At 46.5% G+C, this 18,765-nt stretch overlaps 1 protein-coding gene across 1 annotated transcript; it reads left to right on the forward strand.

Moving 5' to 3' along the window:
- Positions 1–10,798: 10,798 nt before the first annotated feature.
- Positions 10,799–11,484, forward strand: LOC119289559 (classical arabinogalactan protein 9-like). The gene has a single exon (XM_037568859.1). The coding sequence runs from the start codon at positions 10,938–10,940 to the stop codon at positions 11,295–11,297; it is 360 nt and encodes a 119-aa protein (XP_037424756.1). The 5' UTR covers positions 10,799–10,937; the 3' UTR covers positions 11,298–11,484.
- The last annotated feature ends 7,281 nt before the right edge of the window (positions 11,485–18,765 follow it).

The raw sequence follows: 18,765 nt of genomic DNA on the forward strand, positions 1-18,765 counted from the left end.
GGTGGTCAACTCCCTTCCTATACGGCGTAGCCAATCATCAGCAACTATAGGCTCGGTGCTACTGGAAAACACCGGCGGCTGTAACCTTAGAAAATGGGCTAGGTTGTCCACTGGCGGTGGGTTGTTGTTGTTGTTGTCGTTGTTGTTGTTGCCCTGGTTCTGAACTAGCAATTGCATCAAGGCATTCTGCTGCTGGATCAACTGCGTGAGCTCCGGCGGGAAGGCAAAATCGGTGTCACGTCTCGGAGGCATCTGATGGGTTTAGATGGAAGAGATTAGAATAGAAAAGGGGTCTAATGAGAAAGCACTACCCATATGCACATGAGACAAACACAATCATTTCACTCAATCAATCAAGCAAGGGCATACAAATGGTCTAGAACTATCGCAAAAGTACTCACTACTACTATATACATGGGGGAAATACTACTAATAGTTGGTGGTCATGTAGAAATTTTGATCGGTGGAAGACTCCATGATGTCTGCTCCAGCTTCGTCTTCAAAGTCATCATCACTAGGGTCGGAGTCGGTGTTGTCGATGATGATGTAGTTATCCGGGCAAGTGGAATCATTGTCTTCTACTCCCGGTGCTGGTCCTCCCATGAATACTTCGATCTTCTTGACTAGGTCGTCATTCTTCTCCAGTAGGGTCTTGATTTCCTCCTCATATCCATCACGGGTAAACTTGAGTTCTTCCTCCAGCTTGATGATCCTAGTCTTCGCCTTCTTCAAGTCCATCATGTCCGCACACATCTGGTTCTCCTGACGTCGAATGTGCTGGTTTAACTCCTAGATGAAAGCTGCAATGGATCTATCCTTCTTGGTGCTGATCACTTCCCATTGCTCATCTCGGTGCCCACATATTTGGTAGATAGTGTCCTTAAGCTCCCTGTTGTAAACTTCTCCAATGCGTCCCATTGTAATGTGCGCTGCCATGCTCTTGCCTAGACTCCAGGTAGGTGCTTCGAAGGAAAATTCTATGGGTTTAGAGGTTGGCGAGAACGTCCTTCCTAGAACTTGTACTTGAATCATCCAGCGCTCCTCTTCAGGTACGAAGCTTGGTATTCCAATGTTCAAGTACCTAGTGACTTCCTTCAAGTGGTGTCCAAAAGGTGTGTCTTCATCCGGTTGTGCAAACTTGTTCTTCATCTCCGTCATCCTAAAGAGTAGAAAATGGAGAGGAGTCAGAAATGAGAAAAGAAGTGTTACCTAGGGTTTATCTTAGGGGTCGTGTCCTACACTCAACATGTGCTCTGATACCATCTTGTAGCGACCCGACCTCAGATGGTCAAGTCTCTGTGCTTCAGTGTCATCCCTAGATCGGTAATGCTGACACACACAGTACTCGAAGGATTTATAACAGAGTAGCAATCACACACTTATTACATCGAATGTCTCCAAAGAGAACTTATTACAAGAATATGGCTTAAGGCCATCTAATACGATAACAGCGGAAGGCTTGGAAGATAAGGTGAGTCCATCAACTCCAACAGCATAGCTGAGCTGGACGGCAACGACCTAACGAACCTTACTCCTCATCTGTAAAGTCTGCAACATAATACGTTGCAGCCCGAAAACGGGTCAGCACATGGAATATGCTAGCAATATAACACAGTAGGGCAGAAACAGAATAATGCTATCACTACATGCATATATGGCTGGTGGAAAGCCGTATGGTTATAGTTTTTGCGAAAAGCCAATTTTTCCCTACAACAAAGGAATAGATTTTAATTTTACTATCATGGTGGTTGAAACATCATTGAGAAGGTACCCCCAACTCAATCCCAATTAAAGTGATTAACATCCCAACAGTATTAATTAAACATGGTGAGATACATGTCATAACCCAAGTACTAGATACTCAAGAATTGTCCATAACCGGGGACACGACTAACCATGATTAGATTGTACACTCTGCAGAGATTTGCGCACTTTTCCCCACAAGACTCGATCGCCTCCATTGGATTTCTCGCACTACATGGTGTTTGAGAAACGGATGACCGAGACACAGTCTTTCAGAAACGTTAACTCTCTACTCCGGGTAGACCATACCAAACCTACAAAACCCACTACCTGCTGATCTACCTCTTCAAGAGCTTCACGTAACTTACTCAACTATGCTAGAGCCCATAATAGCTTGTGGCTGCACACGGAAGTTTCTATCATGAATCATCTCGGTTCCCTTTGAGCCTGGGTGTCGGTCCATAGGAAGATCACACGGGTACCCCGAGATTTCCAAAAAAATACAGACAACACTGGGTTCCCCAGGTGCCTCAATCCACCCAGTTGTTTGATTAAGTTGCCACCTTAAGTTGAACCATTAATTAACAATCTCACATTTGACATGAATTTCACTCAAACCCAAACCACGTCTACGAGCATAGCATAGCAATATAAGCAATACATAGAAGTAACTCCCAAGGGTTTGAATATAACAGGGCAATAGGTTCTACCTCAGCAACTACTTCCCAACCCACAAGTTAATGACATCCTAATCATGCAATGTTTGAGGATTGGAACTAATGCATAAAAACTGGGTAATAATGGGATATTATCAAAGTGTTACTTGCCTTGCTGATGATCCGCGAATCCTAGAGACTAGTAGTAACACGCTTCGCACTTCGAGAATTCTATCGCAAGCAAACAATAACATACATAAGTGACAAGCAACGGTGCACAAGCAAAACTCAAATAAGAGAGGTTGACCAGAAAGTTCAACTTAAGAACTTCGGTAGCAAAAAGAATCAAATCAAACGGAGCAACGAAATTCAGACGGCGAAAGAAAGAAGCTTCGTTTACTAATCTGAAACTAGGTCAAATTTTACGGTAGATAAAATTTGTTTGAGTTGGTTAAACGGAAAGAGGGTTTTGGGACGAAACTCTAGGCGCTTGAATCGCCTGATTCCGATAAACGAGCGAAAAGATAAACAGAATCTAAGATCGGATCAGAAATCGTGATCAGAGAAAATCGTGGAATAAATCCGATAAAAGAAAACTCACGAACAGACTAACGAACGAGCGTTCATTAGTTGTAACTAACGGGTGAGGAACCGTTCATTAAAACGAACGTTCGGATGAATGTCCGCTAACTAGAAGAACCGAGAAAAAAACCGGCGAATCCAAAAAAATGGATCTAGGGTTTCTAAAAAAACCGAACGGTCTTTATAAAAAAAACCAGCGGCGGGGTGCGGCGGCTACCTCCGGCGAGAGGTCCGGCGAGGCGAGGCGGGCGGCGGCTTGCGGGGCGGCAGCGCTCGGCGGCGGCGCGAGCTGCGATGGTGGCGGCGTCGACGACGGCAAGCGGCGGCGGCGGCTTGGCGGTGTGGTGTTGGGGGCGGGGTAGCGGCGTATATAAAGGGGGTGGGGCAGCGACTTGGAGGAGGGGGCAAGGCGCGGCGGAGGCAGAGTCCAACTCGGACTCCGGTCCGAGTGGCGGCGGCGGCGCGCGCGCGCGCAGGAGGCGGCAGCGGCCTGGCGCGGGTGGGCCTTAGGCCCAGTCGGCACGGGAACCCCTTTTTTTTAAACTTCGCCGACCGAAATAAAATCCTAGGAAAAATAAATAAATAAAAACCTAAAAATGCCAAAACAAATTTTCACCGTCTAAATAAAATATTTAGGACGAGTTGACATTTTCTTGGCCCTAAAATGCAATTTTGAAAACGTGCAATTTTTTTCTAATGCAAATAAAACCAAATAAAATCCAATAAATGATTTTAATATTTTTCATCCAATATTTCAATTATTTTGGAGAAGTCATATTATCTCCACTCGTTTGATTTAATATGAAATATATTTCAGCAAGAAAAATTATTAAAATCAAAATCCTCGTTTCATTATTTGATAAAAATCCCCAACTCTCTCCGTGGGTCCTTGAGTTGCTTAGGATTTCGAGGATTGCGGAACGGAAATGCAATAAATCATGATATGCATGGATGATCTATGTATAACATTCCAAATTGAAAATTTGGGATGTTACAAGGGGCGCGCCCGCCACCCTCGTGAGCACCTCCCTTGGCTCCTGACATGGGGTCCAAGTCCATACGGTAGCTTTCCTTCCAAAAATAAATTCTTCAGTTGATTTCGTTCCGTTTCAACTCCATTTGATATTCCTTTTCTTCGAAACACTGAAATAGGCAAAAAAACAGTAATTCTGGGCTGGGCCTCCGATTAATAGGTTAGTCCCAAAAATAAGATAAAAGTGGATAATAAAGCTCAATATTGCCCAAAACAGTAGATAACATAGCATGGAGCAATCAAAAATTATAGATACGTTGGAGACGTATCATTCTTCATCTTAGACTTCTTCCATGGGGTGTTGTGTTTCCTCTACATTGTTAGCACAACAATTCGAGGAAATAGATGCATTTTTATCATGGCAACAAGACATAGTAGGCATATCATCATGAGATTTAGTCAAACAATTTCTACATGATATGCAAGGACTATCAACACAAGCATGTGAGACATTTGGAGTGCTCGAAGTGCTATAGTCCAAAGATGGAGCATTGCAACAAGATAGTGATGAAGAGTCATCACCGATAAGCACACTATCATCATTGCAATGACCAACACTATTCACCATAGCATTACCTTGTGACAATCCACATGTAGGTGAAGTAGAAGAAGTTGAGAAGGCAACACGGCCGGAGGTGGAGGTTGAACACTCATCCCCACAAATCTTGGACACACCATATTTATCTTGAAGCTTTGTCCACAACTCATGAGCATCCCAGAACGGCATGAGTTGAAATATAACTACATTTCTCAAAGCATCAAAAAGCACATTAGAAGCTTGAGCATTGAGATAAGATTTTTTTATCATCCTCTAAAGATAATCTTTGGGGATCCTTTGGAGGAGAAAAACCCATATCTACAATCGCTCTAAATTTGGGTCCATGATCCTAAAGAAATTAAGCATGTGAATTACCCAAACATCAAAATTTGTGCCATCGAAACTAAGAGTTTTAGAGAAACCTAATCCCCTAGTCGACAACTTTACTCTCTAGGCGGTTAAGCCTAACAAAGACAGGCGAGGCTCTGATACAAATTGAAAGATCGCGGATGTTGCCTACAGGGGGGTGAATAGGTGCTTTAAAAAATTACGGTTTAGGCTTGAACAAATGCGGAATAAACCTAACGATAAATTTGTCAAGCACAAAACCTAAAACAACTAGGCTCACCTATGTGCACCAACAACTTATGCTAAGCAAGATAAACAACTATGTGATAGCAAGATATATAACTTGAAACACTATGGCTATCACAAAGTAAAGTGCATAAGTAAAGGGCTTGGGTAAGAGATAAACGAGGGACACGGAGACGACGATGTATCCCGAAGTTCACTCCCTTGTGGATGCTAATCTCCGTTTGGAGCGGTGTGGAGGCACAATGCTCCCCAAGAAGCCACTAGGGCCACCGTAATCTCCTCACGCCCTCGCACAATGCAAGATGTCGTGATTCCACTAAGGGACCCTTGAGGGCGGTCACCGAACTCATACAAATGGCAACCCTTGGGGGCGGTCACCGAACCCATACAAATGGCAACCCTTGGGGGTGGTCACCGAACCCGTACACTTTGGCAACCCTTGGGGGCGGTCATGGGAAACCGGTCATATTGCTTGGGGCGATCTGCACAACCTAATTGGAGACCCCGACGCTTGCCCGGAGCTTTACACCATAATGATTGAGCTCCGAATACCACCAACCGTCTAGGGTGCCCAAGCACCCAAAGAGGAACAAGCTCAAGGGTACCAAGCACCCAAGAGTAATAAGCTTCTCAACTTTTAACTTCCACGTATCACCGTGGAGGACTCAAACCAATGCACCAAATGCAATGGCAAGGGCACACAGAGTGCCCAAGTCCTTCTCTCCCAAATCCCAACAAAGCAACAAATGCTAGGGAGGAAAATGAGAGGAAGAACAAGAAGGAGAACACCAAAAACTCCAAGATCTAGATCCAAGGGGTTCCCCTCACATAGAGGAGAAAGTGATTGGTGGAAACATAGATCTAGATTTCCTCTCACTTTTCCCTCAAGATCTAGCAAGAATCATTGGAGGTATTGAGAGAAAGCAAGCTCGAAGAAGGTCAACAATGGGGGAAGAACACGAGCTCAAAGGATGGGGTCCAATGGGGAAGAAGACCCCTTTTATAGGTCCCCACAAGTCTGCCCGTTATGTGTAGAAAACCATAGGACCGGTGCACGAACCGGTACAACCGGTCAAAGCAAAGGAAAAACCAACCTGTAGAAAAGAGCCCTAAGCGGTACAACTGCGCGGGGAACCGGTAGTATCGTTTAAACTGAACTAACCGGTACAACCGCTCCACAAAAGAACCCAGACCGGTGGTAGAGCGGTACAAGGCCGGTACAACCTTCCGACCAATTCTGGAGCAGTACAACCGCTCCAAACACCGGTTGTACCGGTCAAGCGGTACAACCTCTCTATGTAAAACAGGTAAGATAAAAAACAACCACAACTTTCGCGTATGAGCTCCGAATTCGACGAAATCAAGTTTGTTGGAAAGATAACGACAAGAGAAAACACAATCTTGATAGAAATATTAAGAAATAGCAATTGAGAAAAAACCCAAAATAAAACGGTGAGAACCCTTTCTCAATTAAGATCGGTAAAAACACCAATACCGAAAACACCAAAGAAGATGCATATGCAATCGGTTTTTGATGAACTTGAGCTTGTCATGAAGATGACCATAAGATCCAAATCTCACAAGTATAAGAACCAAACAAGAACCAAGAGAGATGATTCAAGGATGCAATGGTTTGAGCTCTCGACGAATGATACGACCAAGCTACTCACTAAAGAGCCCCCCTTGATAGTACGTCAATCGATCCTACAACCGGGTCTCCCAACTTCCACTATGAGACCGGCAAAATAGAAAACCTATCAAGGGAAAACCTTTGCCTTGCACATAGTCCACTTGAGCTAGATGATGACGATCTTGACTTCCTCAAGTTGGACCATCTTTCTTGATTGTGTTTTCTCGATGAAGACTAGTTGATTGCTCTCCCATACTCCATTATGGGTGAGCTAATCTTCGGCACATCTTCACAATTCCATTGACACCACAATGGACAGCAAGCTTCAAGCCTGATTGCTCCCCCATACTCCATTATGGGTGAGCCACTCTTCGTGTTGCTCCACTTGAACTTGCACACTGCAAATTTGATGACGATCACCACTTGATGTCATCCTCCATGGGTTGTATGAGATCTTCCTTTTGACGCAAGACCATGGAAACATGCCTAACCCCACATAGAACTCTCACGTAGACTATGGGTTAGTACACAAAGCGTAATGGACAATGCTTACCATATCATGGGAGCACTTGGTGCCTCTCGGTACAACTTGTGCGCTTTGTGTGTTGATCAACTTTTATCACTCTCTGTACTTAGTCTTGATCAACCTTGAATCTTTCCAACTCTCTTCATTAGGATGATGTCTTGAAGGTAAACTTGAATGTTCACACAATCTTCTTCTTCAAGACATGCTTACAATAAGCTCAACTCTCACATGACCAATCTTTGGATAATTCCTTAAAAGCACTTTGGCCATCTCATAAACTCCTTGAAACCAACCCATGGACTTCAATAAAAGCCTATGGACAAATCCTTCAAATATATCTCAGGGCAAGCATTAGTCCATAGAGATTATCATCAATTACCAAAACCAAACATGGGGGCGCCGCATGTTCTTTCAAAGAGCGTGCCCGCTCTAGCCTCCCGCTAATGCGGGTACACATGAACAAACGACACAGGTATAGGTGCATGCATACAAAAATGTGGTTGCTTCTAGTTGTAAGAGCAACTCCAACGAGGCAACCCAGTTCGTCCGGGGCGTCCGTTTGGGTCGGTGCGGATAGAAAAGTCGGCCCAATGCGCCGACCCAAACGGACGCACATCCGCTTTTCTTCCGCGTGCTGATCCATTCTCGACCCATTTTTTAGTCGGATTTGCGTCAGCGTGAACACAAGATGGACGCGCGTGCCCGCCTACTCCTCCTGGCCCACTAGTCGGTGGCACATTGGCCATCCTCTCCCATTCCAACAGCAAACCCTCGCCTGCCTCCTCTGTCGCCGCCGCCGCCCATTTTTCCGGTGACTTTGCCAGCTGTCGGCGCCACAATATCCCCTCTGCAACACCGCCACCTCGCACGTCGCCCACCACCGCCATCTTGCCGCCAGGGAACCAAAATCTTCCCACCCCCGCTCCCCCCGACACAGCAGCGACCGCGACCAAGAAGCCGCCTCGCTGCCCCGACAAGATCCTCATCGGCATGCTCGTCGGACGCCGGCAGGGCAGGTAGCTGGTCCGTGTGCGCCGCGACTCCCTTCATTGACGTCTGAAAGTTGTTCGACAGTTTGCCAAGGTACAAAATGGACTCCGTCGACGAGTTCTTTTTTCACAATTTCCTTTGTGACTCCGACGATCCGTGGTCCGATGACGAGGAGGAGATCTTGGCTGCTTTGTTGGTCCATCACCACCTCAATAGCCAGCGCCTGGAGTTTCGTGGCTCCATTCCGGGCCACCTTCCGGCATTGAATCGCAATCGAGAGAGCGGGCATTTCCTTCTTTGGAAGGACTACTTTTACACGACAAATCCGTTGTTCAAACATCAGAAATTTCGCCGCTGTTTCCGTATGAGTAGGCATCTTTTCAACCGTATTAGAGAGGGGTGGTCGGCTATGATGACTATTTCGAGTGCAAAGAGGATGCCGTTGAAAAGATTGGTTTCTCCTCTTATCAAAAATGCACTGCCGCCATCCGAATGCTTGCATACGAAGTGCCCAGTGATCTCATTGACGAGTACGTCCGTATGGCGAGTCTACATGTCTAGACTCCATGTATAAGTTCTGCATGGCTGTTATTGTTGTGTTTGACCCGGAGTACTTGAGAGAGCCGACTCCTGAAGATACAACCTATTTGTTGGCGATGAATGCCAGCAGGGGCCTCCCAGGGATGCTTGGCAGCATAGCCAGCATGCATTGGGAGTGGAAGAACTGCCCTTCAGCTTGGCAAGGGCAGTATAAGGGCCATTTCGAGGCTTGCACTGTCATACTTGAGGCCGTGGCGTCTCAAGATCTCTGGATCTGGCACTCTTTTTTGGCATGGCCGGATCATACAATGATATCAACATGCTTCAACGCTCACCGATGTTTGCTAGGCTTGCCGAAGGCAACAGCCCACCGGTGAACTTTACTATCAACGACCACAACTACGACAAAGGATACTACCTCGGTGACGGTATCCATCCTGAGTGGACCACTACTATGAAGACAATCCCCAACCCTGTCGGAGAGAAGAGGAAAAGATTTGCCCAAGAGCAAGAAAGTGCTAGGAAGGACGTCGAGCGTGCCTTTGGTGTTTTTGCAATCTCGATGGGGCATTGTTCGATATCCTGCTAATACTTGGAGCACACAGAAACTGTGGGAGGTGATGACTGCTTATGTGATCATGCACAATATGATCGTAGAAGATGAGCGCTCGAAACGTCTGTACGATCAAGGATTTCAGTTTCAGGGTGAGAATGTTGTGCCTGAGCATGGAGGAGTGACAATGTTTGAACAGTTCACCCAATTTCATCATGACATGCGTTATTGGAAAATTCACATGCAACTGTAAAATGATTTGGTTAAGCATATGTGGGCTCATATTGACAACCAATAGATGTAACTTTTTTATTCGACTTGCAAAACTATGTGAGACATATTTACTTTTATTCGGCTTGTAAAACTATGCTATTTATTTGGTTGAAACTATGCTATTTACTCCCTTCGTCCCAAAATAAGTATTTCAATTTTATACTAGCTTTAATACAAATTTGTACTAAGCTCAAGACACTTATTTTGAAACGGAAGAAGTATTTGGTTGTGGACTATATGTTTGCTTGTGAAATAATGCAAAAGTTGTGTGTGAAATAATGCAAAATTTATGCTATAGGATGAAAAAGAGCGGTTAGCCGGTCACGGGTCGGCGCATTGGACACACTACCGATCCAAATCTCAAACCAACCGAACGCCGGACGGACGGCCGATTGAAATAGACAAAAAAAAACAAACAAATGCGCCCTTCGTTTGGACCTGTGGTTGGATGCACCTCCCTTGCGGATGTATCGACAGCCCGTTGCTGGATCCCGCGAGGCCCCTCGCTTCATACAGCTCATGTGGACCTCGCACGCCAGGCTTTCGCCAGCGGAAGCAGAGGCCGTAGCCCGGTCCGGTTTAACATCGTGTGCAGTAGCCAGTACTGTACATGAGCCGCTGTAGCCACCGTGCGAACGCGGCCCAGCCGTATACGCTCGGAACAGTGCGACCGTTCACATGAAGTTGTCCAGACAAACAAACGGTCGATCACATGGCCGGCGAACCCACAATATTCGCGAATCATCCCGCCGCCCGAGATGGGGACCACGTATATAACTTTTTGTCGTGCAAGTCTGTCAGGACGACAGCACCTCCTCCCGGCCGTTGAACCACGGGAACCTACCATAACGGCTAGTCGGCGCCCGTCCGGCCGACCCACCGCCCCAACGGTCACGTCCATCCCAACGGGTAGTCCCGATTGCATCCGCCGCGTCCGTTGGCGATCCAACGCTCCACATGGCCCCCGAGCTAGCCGTTGGACCCCGGGTCGGCGCCGCTAACGGTAACCCTGCACTGACAGGCATCCTGGTCTCGTCGCAGAGTGTCTCGCACGACGCCGCGTGACAGCGACCCCGCCAATGACGCGCCATTAGCTAAACCCTTGCTTCCCCCGCTATAAATGGCGGCCTCCCCCTCGCTCCAACTCACAACTCGCAGCGCACCACACCTCTCCCTCCCACAGCTTCTATACAGAGCCAGAGCACTCCGTCCGTCGTCGCCGCCTACTGTCTCTTCTAAAGCTTAGCCAGCTTCCCCTCCGTCCACCAGCACCAACCAAATGGCTCGCTTCGCCGTGGTCGCCGCCATCGTCGCGCTCCTGGCCATCACCGCGGCCGCGCAGGGCCCCATGCCGGCGCCCAAGATGGCCCCGCTGCCGGCGGCCCCGACGAGGTCGCCCCCGGTCGCCACGCCTCCGACCGCATCGGCGCCGTCCCCGATGGCCTCTCCCCCGGCCCCGCCCACCGACGGCCCCACCGGCGCTCCTTCCGCGATGACACCCTCCGCGGTCGCCGGAGCACCCGCGGGCGCGCCCGCCGGCGCGCCCAGCGGCACCACGCCCGCCAGTTCCGCCGTCTACGCCTCCTCCGTCAGCTTCGTCGCCGTGGCCGGTGCCGTCGCCGCCGCCGTCATGTTCTAGATGCATGCAGCGGTCCTCGCTCGACCGCCGCGGGAGTGCCACTCTGTTTTATTAGCGCTGTTGTTCATACAACGAGATTCATTTTTAGAGGCTGCGGAGAGAGTGACATGACATGACCTTGCCATGTTATCTTGCTACATACTGTACGCTCCAGATCATTATTAATGGAATTCTTTCATTTGTTACATTTGTCTCCTCTCCTGGGTGTCCTCTCTGCTTTATTACAAGTCGAGAAACTTTTCAGTCAGTGTGGTCAAATGCGACGTGTGCGTGTTCTTCACGAGATGAATATTTGCTTTCCCTGTTTGTGAAATGCAGGCGTCGTCACATGGTAGCATGAGATGCAGCATAGTAATTTTACTTTTCACCGCGTTTCTTCCCTTTTGAGGTTTGATGCGTCGCTGACAAAAAAATAGTAGGCGGTTCGATGAAGAACACGCAAGTTGGATTTTGCTTACGCACTCAGCACAAGACGTAATATTTGTAGTGAATTTTTTAGCGAAATATTATTTAGATTTCTTGGAGTGAAACTTGTTTCAATCAACAACGGTGGATGCAAAAAACAGAGCATTTCCTTTGTGAGTGTTGATTTATCATGAATGAAACTGGTCTCAGGAAAAAAGAACAATTTTCTAAAAATGAAAAAGAACAATTAGCAAGCAAACTACATCAAAATGGTATGCACAAGATAGTCCACGTATATTAGTAGTGAATTCTTTTAGCGAAATACTCCCTCCGTCCCGAAAAACATGTCGCGAGGGCAATTTTACAAAAACACCCTTCAGTTTCTCCCGACCAAACCCGCACTCCTCGTCGTCCTCCTCCGACAGAATCCCCAGCTGCGCTCCTCCCCGCCGCCGTCGCTTCCCCGCTCCCGCGCCGCAGCTGCGCTGCTCCCCCCGCCGCGGCTCCCCTGCTCCCCCGCTCCCTCGCCGCAGCTGCCTCCTGCTCCGGCGCCGAAGCTGCCGCTCGCCTGCCTCCCCAAGCTCCCCCCTTCCTTATAAAAATCTTCGATTTCCCCAGCTTAAGCTCGACGACCCACGCGCCACCAGGGGAGGATGGAACCGAGGTTGGGGAAGATCTCCTCCGCCCCAAGCCAGTCCAGTAGCGCCGGGCCGGACCGGGCCTGGCAGCGGCGGGGAGGGGAGTAGCGGCGGCGCGGTTCGTTGGCGTGCTCGGTGAATCGGGGGTCGGGAGGAGCGAGGGGGTCGGAGGCAATTACGGCCCTACGCACGCGTGGCGACAGAGGTAGCTAGGTGAAGACGAAGGCTCTGCCACGCGAGTCGCTGCTCTATCTCGCTGCGTGTTGGTGTGCAGAAAGAGGGAGGGAGGGACGGCGCTGCTGCTGGTGGTGGACTGGAGCGGGGCGGAGGCGCGTGAGCTGATGAGCCCGACCACGACAACAAGCTTAAGCTCGTGGATTTGCTCGTGGATTTGCGGCTTCTTCTCCTTTGTTTCTCTGATGGAAGACCCGCGCTTGCGACACCGCGGCAGCGGCGGAGGCTGTCCAGAGGGTCGTGCCTGCTCACTTGGCAGCAGCGGCGGCTACAAATCTTCTCCTGGGTACAGCCTGGGTCACCAACGCCTACAACCTGGGTATGAACCTCTCTTCTCTCTGAACCACTCTTCATCTTCATCTTTACTGAACGCCTACAGCCTGGGTCACCAATCTTCATCTTTACTGAATTTACTGAATGTGTATACTCTCTGAACCACTTATTCTCTGTCTACTGAATTTTAGTGAATGGAGTACTATAGCTATGTTACAACAACCTGACAAAAATACTCTGAAAGATGTTTGAGATGTTTTCCCTTTTTGAATTGAGATATTTGACATAAAACCTCTGTGGTCATCTCCTATCACCAGTAATAGTTCTAGTCTAAATTTGGTTCAGGGAGTTGAATCCCAGTTTAAATAGAGGCTTTATTTCCTATTGGTACTAGGAAAATATCCTAGGTACTGGTTGTTGTGATGCAGCTATATCTTCCTTGTGAAGTTAAGCAAAAGCAGATCAAGTGCTCTGTTTTTTTCCTAAAGAATTTTGCAGTGTCATCATATCTGAACTAAATCAAGGAAGTGCTATATTAAATTCTTAATAATCTTGCTTTGTCAGAACTACAGAGATCAATTGTTGGTACTTTGTTCTACAGAGATCAATTACACCTTTTCTGTTCCTGATTCTCTTTCTATTGCAGCCAAGCTAATGCAATTCATTTTTGCCGGGAACCTTCTTGGCTTGCCTGCCATTTCTGTTCCTGTAAGTGGTGTCACAAACTCACAACTCATGACGAGTATTAATTGTATCTTCTACTAGTTAGAAATAATTATAGGAAACATTCAGGATTTTGTTACAATATACTAGCTCAAAAACATGCAGGGAAAATATTAATCTAATATGTGTTGCTACTCCTGTCCTCTACACAGGTTGGTCATGACAAGCAAGGCCTTCCTATCGGCTTGCAACTGATAGGCCGTCCGTGGGGCGAGGCTAGCTTATTGAGGGTGGCTTGCTTGCCACTAACCTTCAAAGTATACTGATTATGATATTAGCATGCCTCATTGAAATAAATCCAAATATTTTAAATTAATTCAAATAACTAAAATTAATCCAAATCAATTCAAATAATTCAGATAAATCCAAATAACCCAAATTAATTCAAATAATCCAAATTAATCAGTTAATTCAAATAACCTAGATAATTCCAATAAATCCCAACAAGGAGTTGATATACAAGGATTAGACAAGGCATACACAAGGGCATGACATAAGGGCATCTTTGTCCCCTCTTGACACAAGATTACACAAGACATACACAAGGAGCACCTGACTACATGACATAAGGGCCTCTTTGCCCCCTCTTGACTACATTCTTTCTCTGGCCACTTCTTTCCTTCCCTTCCCTTTACTTTTCTTTCTTTTCCCTTCTTTAGCCAATTCTTTCCTTTCATTTTCTTTTCCTATTGCAATTTTCATTTCTTCTATAATGGCCCTAGTATCAACAACTACCCGACTGTCGCAATATACACTGATGATTTCCCTGCCAGCATTCTGAATGCGATCCTTGTGCAAGTGGGGCAACTTATATTGATTTCCTCCTTTGTCTTTCATAACTTCAAACATAACTGCTTCTAATGTGATAAAGCTTCTGTGCAACTTGTCGGGATCGTAGTTCTCGAATTCCTCTTCCACACCCTGTACCAGTTCCTGGATGTTTGTAGGTGACCTACAGTTGGTTAGAGACTGGAGAGAGGTATGGAAGCAGAGGTCCAAACAATTTAACTCAGGGCTATTTGGGGGCTGTTGTAGCAATCGGATGTCAAGATCAGTTTGTTCCACAGCTTCTCGAAAAGCTACATCATTGGGAAGGACATGGGGCTTTGCATTATCCTGTTGGATGAATATTGTTGCTCCCTCGTCATCGTCAGGCCACTTATCCTGAATTGCCGGGATAACCTTATTGATTAGATAATCTCTGCACACAGGTCTAGTTACTTTCACTGATGTCAACACTTTTGTTCCCTTTGTTCTGTTATGACTTGTCCGCTTCGCCTCAGTCTCTTCAACGAATGCCCAAATGCCAATCTTCCCGTCGAATGTTAGCTCCCCCTCATTGTTATATCGAGGCCTGGCAACAGCTGTTAGGAACATCACCTTCCCAATGCTGTGAGTGTTTGACACGGTGCGCTTCGGCTCAGGTTCTCCTGGAAGTACATAGTAACTATTCTTCACTCTCGTCATGTCAAACCACTTCTCATCGATGTGAACCATATTCGTCATTGGTTTAAACATAGCCCGAGAAGTTGAGATTGAATTGTCATCGACCATGGACATACAAAATTTCAATCTCGCAAGCTTGTTCTCTAGCTTGAGGTGAGGCTTCACGGTGCTTGTGATGCGGTTGAGCTCATTCAACTGGAACCTCTTATGTAGGGTCGATCGGGCCACACCTAGAGACCGTGCCAGAGATCGAATTGTCCTTCTTTTATTTAGTGGGATTGTTGAGGTCCTCTCTAGATCTAGCTCCTTTCTCTTTCGGCCGGATCTTCCTGGCTTCTTGCTTGAGACATCTACTTCTTTGCCATCGGCAATTTGCTTTTTAGCCAGTTCCCAGATTCTTTCAACAGATCGTACACTTATGTCCAACAGGTTTGAGACTAGCAGCTTGTCGTCTGGTTGGACAGACCCATCTCTGAGCTCGATTACCAGCAAGGCAAAGTAAACACCATGCCTCTCCTTGTCTGACAATTCTCTTCTTTTCTCTTGAAGTATCCAATTCATAACTTCATCCTCTTCCTCTTGAGCTTCATCCTCTTGAGCTTCATCTTCTTGAGGCATCCAATTCATAGCTTCATCGTCTTCCTCTTGAGGCATCAAGTTCAAATCCATATCTCCATTCTCTGCCACTTGAGGTTCCTCCTCTCCAGGGACCCAATTCAAATTAATGCCTTCATCGTCTTCCTCTTGAGGCATCAAGTTCAAATCAATGGTTTCATGTTCTTCCTCTTGAGGCATCAAGTTCAAATCCATATTTATGTGTTCCTGTCATCAATGACAAAAGATGAGTACACCATGGTACCATAACAAGAATATACACACACAAAATGAGTATGCAAGTCAAACAAGAAATAGGTGCCATGGCACCATTTCTAGTTTGGTTGCCACAGTACCCAAGCAAGAAATGGTGCCATGGGACCATTTCTACAAATGGCTGCCATGGCATCATTTATAGAAAGGCTGCCATGGCAGCCAAACACTTTGCTCTAACCATAAGTCATTTTCTCTAGTTAGAGTAGTTCACAAAATTTTAAGTTTTGCTGAATTTTACTTGCTCATAGTACCATGCCTATGGTAGAAAAGTGTCAAGAAAAATATACTCCTGTCAATAGAATCAAAACTGATTTATTACCTTTGCATATAAACTACTCCTAGTGAAACTACAACACATTCCAATCAATTTATGTTTGCTTATTTTTGTTTTTTCTCTCTACAGGAAATACTTTGGCATGGTACAGTTTGACCAGCCACAAGACCAAATCAGTTAACCTACTCCCTTTGTCTGCATCAAGGTACAGATCTTTTAACTGAATTTTAACAGTCTGGTGATGTTTTCACTGACATCACAAGTTAAATGTTTCCTTGCATGTTCAACTGAATTATGGCCGAGTTTAGATATTTAACAAAATTATGACTGTCACCATACTTTATTAAGTAATGTGTAAAAGATCGGTGTATATCTCATAAGATGTTTATTTTGTGGAGATTGACCATTCTATATGGAAAACAGCTGGACTAGTTACAAGCCCTTGTGGGGGTGTCTATGTTCTGCCAAAAGTCTCCAGCTCCTCTTGATTTCCTCCTAGATTTTGATTTCTGAAGTCAAACTAAAGCAAAATTTGTTAATGCATTTTAGAATTTTAGAATGACTGAATTTTCAGCCAAGTTTGTTTCTGAACAGTAGTGACATGGAGTAGTGTAGTGGTCCTGTAGTGACCAAATTTTCAAATACTCTCTGTAAGTTGGTGAAAATACCCCTTATATACTCTTACAACCTGGGATTGCAATTGCAATTGCAGTAGTTGATAAAGCTAGATTGATTACAACCTGTAGGCCTTTTTTACTAAAGCTAGATTGCAATTGCAGTAGAAGATAATCTCATACCATATCATCTATTGATGATATGGGATTAGCAAAGGCCTTGCTTGCCTCATTAGTTGCTGTAGTTGCTTGCCGCATTTTTGTAAGTTAGTTTTCTGGTTCAAAGCTTGGTGAAGAAATTGGGTTTCGGCCCTTTATCGAAAGATAACTGATCAGAACTTACTGCAGGTGCACGTTAGCGCCTGTATGCTTTGACACTGTCGAAACTGAAAATTTGCAAGAGTTTTGCTTGATGTTTATACTGATGTCGAAACTGAAATTTTCCTTACTATTGTTAGCTGTTGAACTTTGTACTCCTCCAGTGGTAGAGATTACTAATCCATGCTAAATTGAAATTTTCCTTACTATTGTTAGTTGTTGAACTCTGTACTCATGTGCCATGCATAAATAGTGTTATCTTGAATGACTGATCTAAGTCACATATCTTACGAGTTAATTTTTGATACAGCAAGCAACAGCATGACGAAGAGATTACAACAACAACAGTCGCTACAGATCAATCGACAGAGGAAGAACAACAGAAGACCAGAGATTGTACTGTACCTTCTTCTTCAGAGAAGATCAGCAGCGAAGAACAGCAGGTCAGCACCCGAGCGTGGGTGATACTCCAATGGCAACGGCGCCGGTTTTTGGTCACCGGAGGAGCTTACTGACGAGCTCCAATGGCAGCAAGCGGCAGACCACGGCCAGGCGAACCAGCAACCAATCGACAGGAGAAAAGTGACCTGGAGGACCAGAAGATCACCCTGAAGCTGTTGAGCCGCTCGGGGCAACTAGAGGAGGAGCGACGGCGCTGAGCTCGTGTGCGGAATCGGCGGCTGGAGTGGGAGGAGACGGGATCGATTCCGTCGATCAGCGGCTTCCCAGCAAGCGTGGCTCAAGGAGGGCGTAGGTATCGGCGAGGGGGAGCTCCTGGTATGCTCGGGAAGGAGTGAGGATGTGCGACGGCGCCGAGCCCCTGTGCGGACGCCGCTGCCGGAGGGGGAGGAGACGGGCTCGTTTTTGGAGTGGGGGCAGCTCCTGTGCGGAAGCAGCGGCCGGCAGCAGGGGAGAATCTGCAGGATAAGATGCAGCAGCGGCAGGAGCTCCACCGGCCTGGAGCCCGGCCGGCGGCAGGATCTTCCCGCGACTTGGGCCTGCGTGCAGGTTGCTTTGAGAGAATTCAAAGTTGCGGGAGGGTGTTTTTGTAAAAAATGCGGTAGTTCAAATTTGAAACCCCCTGAGACATGTTTTTTGGGACGGAGGGAGTATTATTTAGATTTCTTGGAGTGAAACTTGTTTCGATCAACAACGGTGGATGCAAAAATACAGAGCATTTCCTTTGTATAAAAGCATGCTTTTGAATCGTGAGTGCTGATTTATCATGTGCTATGAAACTGGTCTCAGAAAAAAGAACAAATTTCTAAAAATGAAAAGGAACAATTAGCAAGCAAAACTACATCAAAAAGGGTATGCGGGTCCCAATCAGAGAAGTTCCAAATGGTGTTGGCTAGTGTTACTGGTAAATGTTTTCTACAAAACTTAAGAGCCACTCTAGCTGATACTGTACAAGGGCTCATTTCGGAGGTAACAAAGGACCCGATTGGTACCGTAAATTCGGTCCTACTCAATTTTGTTGCATTAAACTGAAAAAGGGGAGCCCCGTACCTCACATCCAGAGTATTGGCAGCCTCTTTTTGTGCATACACAATACCCGCGCGGGTTTGGCGGGAGAAAAGTTTCAGCCGCAACCCTCCCGGCTCATGTGCCTCAGCTAACCCCAATCTGGCATGGAACGACAACGGCATGGGCCACCTCGGGCGTGGGCGAAG

The sequence above is a fragment of the Triticum dicoccoides genome, chromosome 4A (genome assembly GCF_002162155.2).
Source record: "Triticum dicoccoides isolate Atlit2015 ecotype Zavitan chromosome 4A, WEW_v2.0, whole genome shotgun sequence".
Lineage (NCBI taxonomy): Eukaryota > Viridiplantae > Streptophyta > Magnoliopsida > Poales > Poaceae > Triticum > Triticum dicoccoides.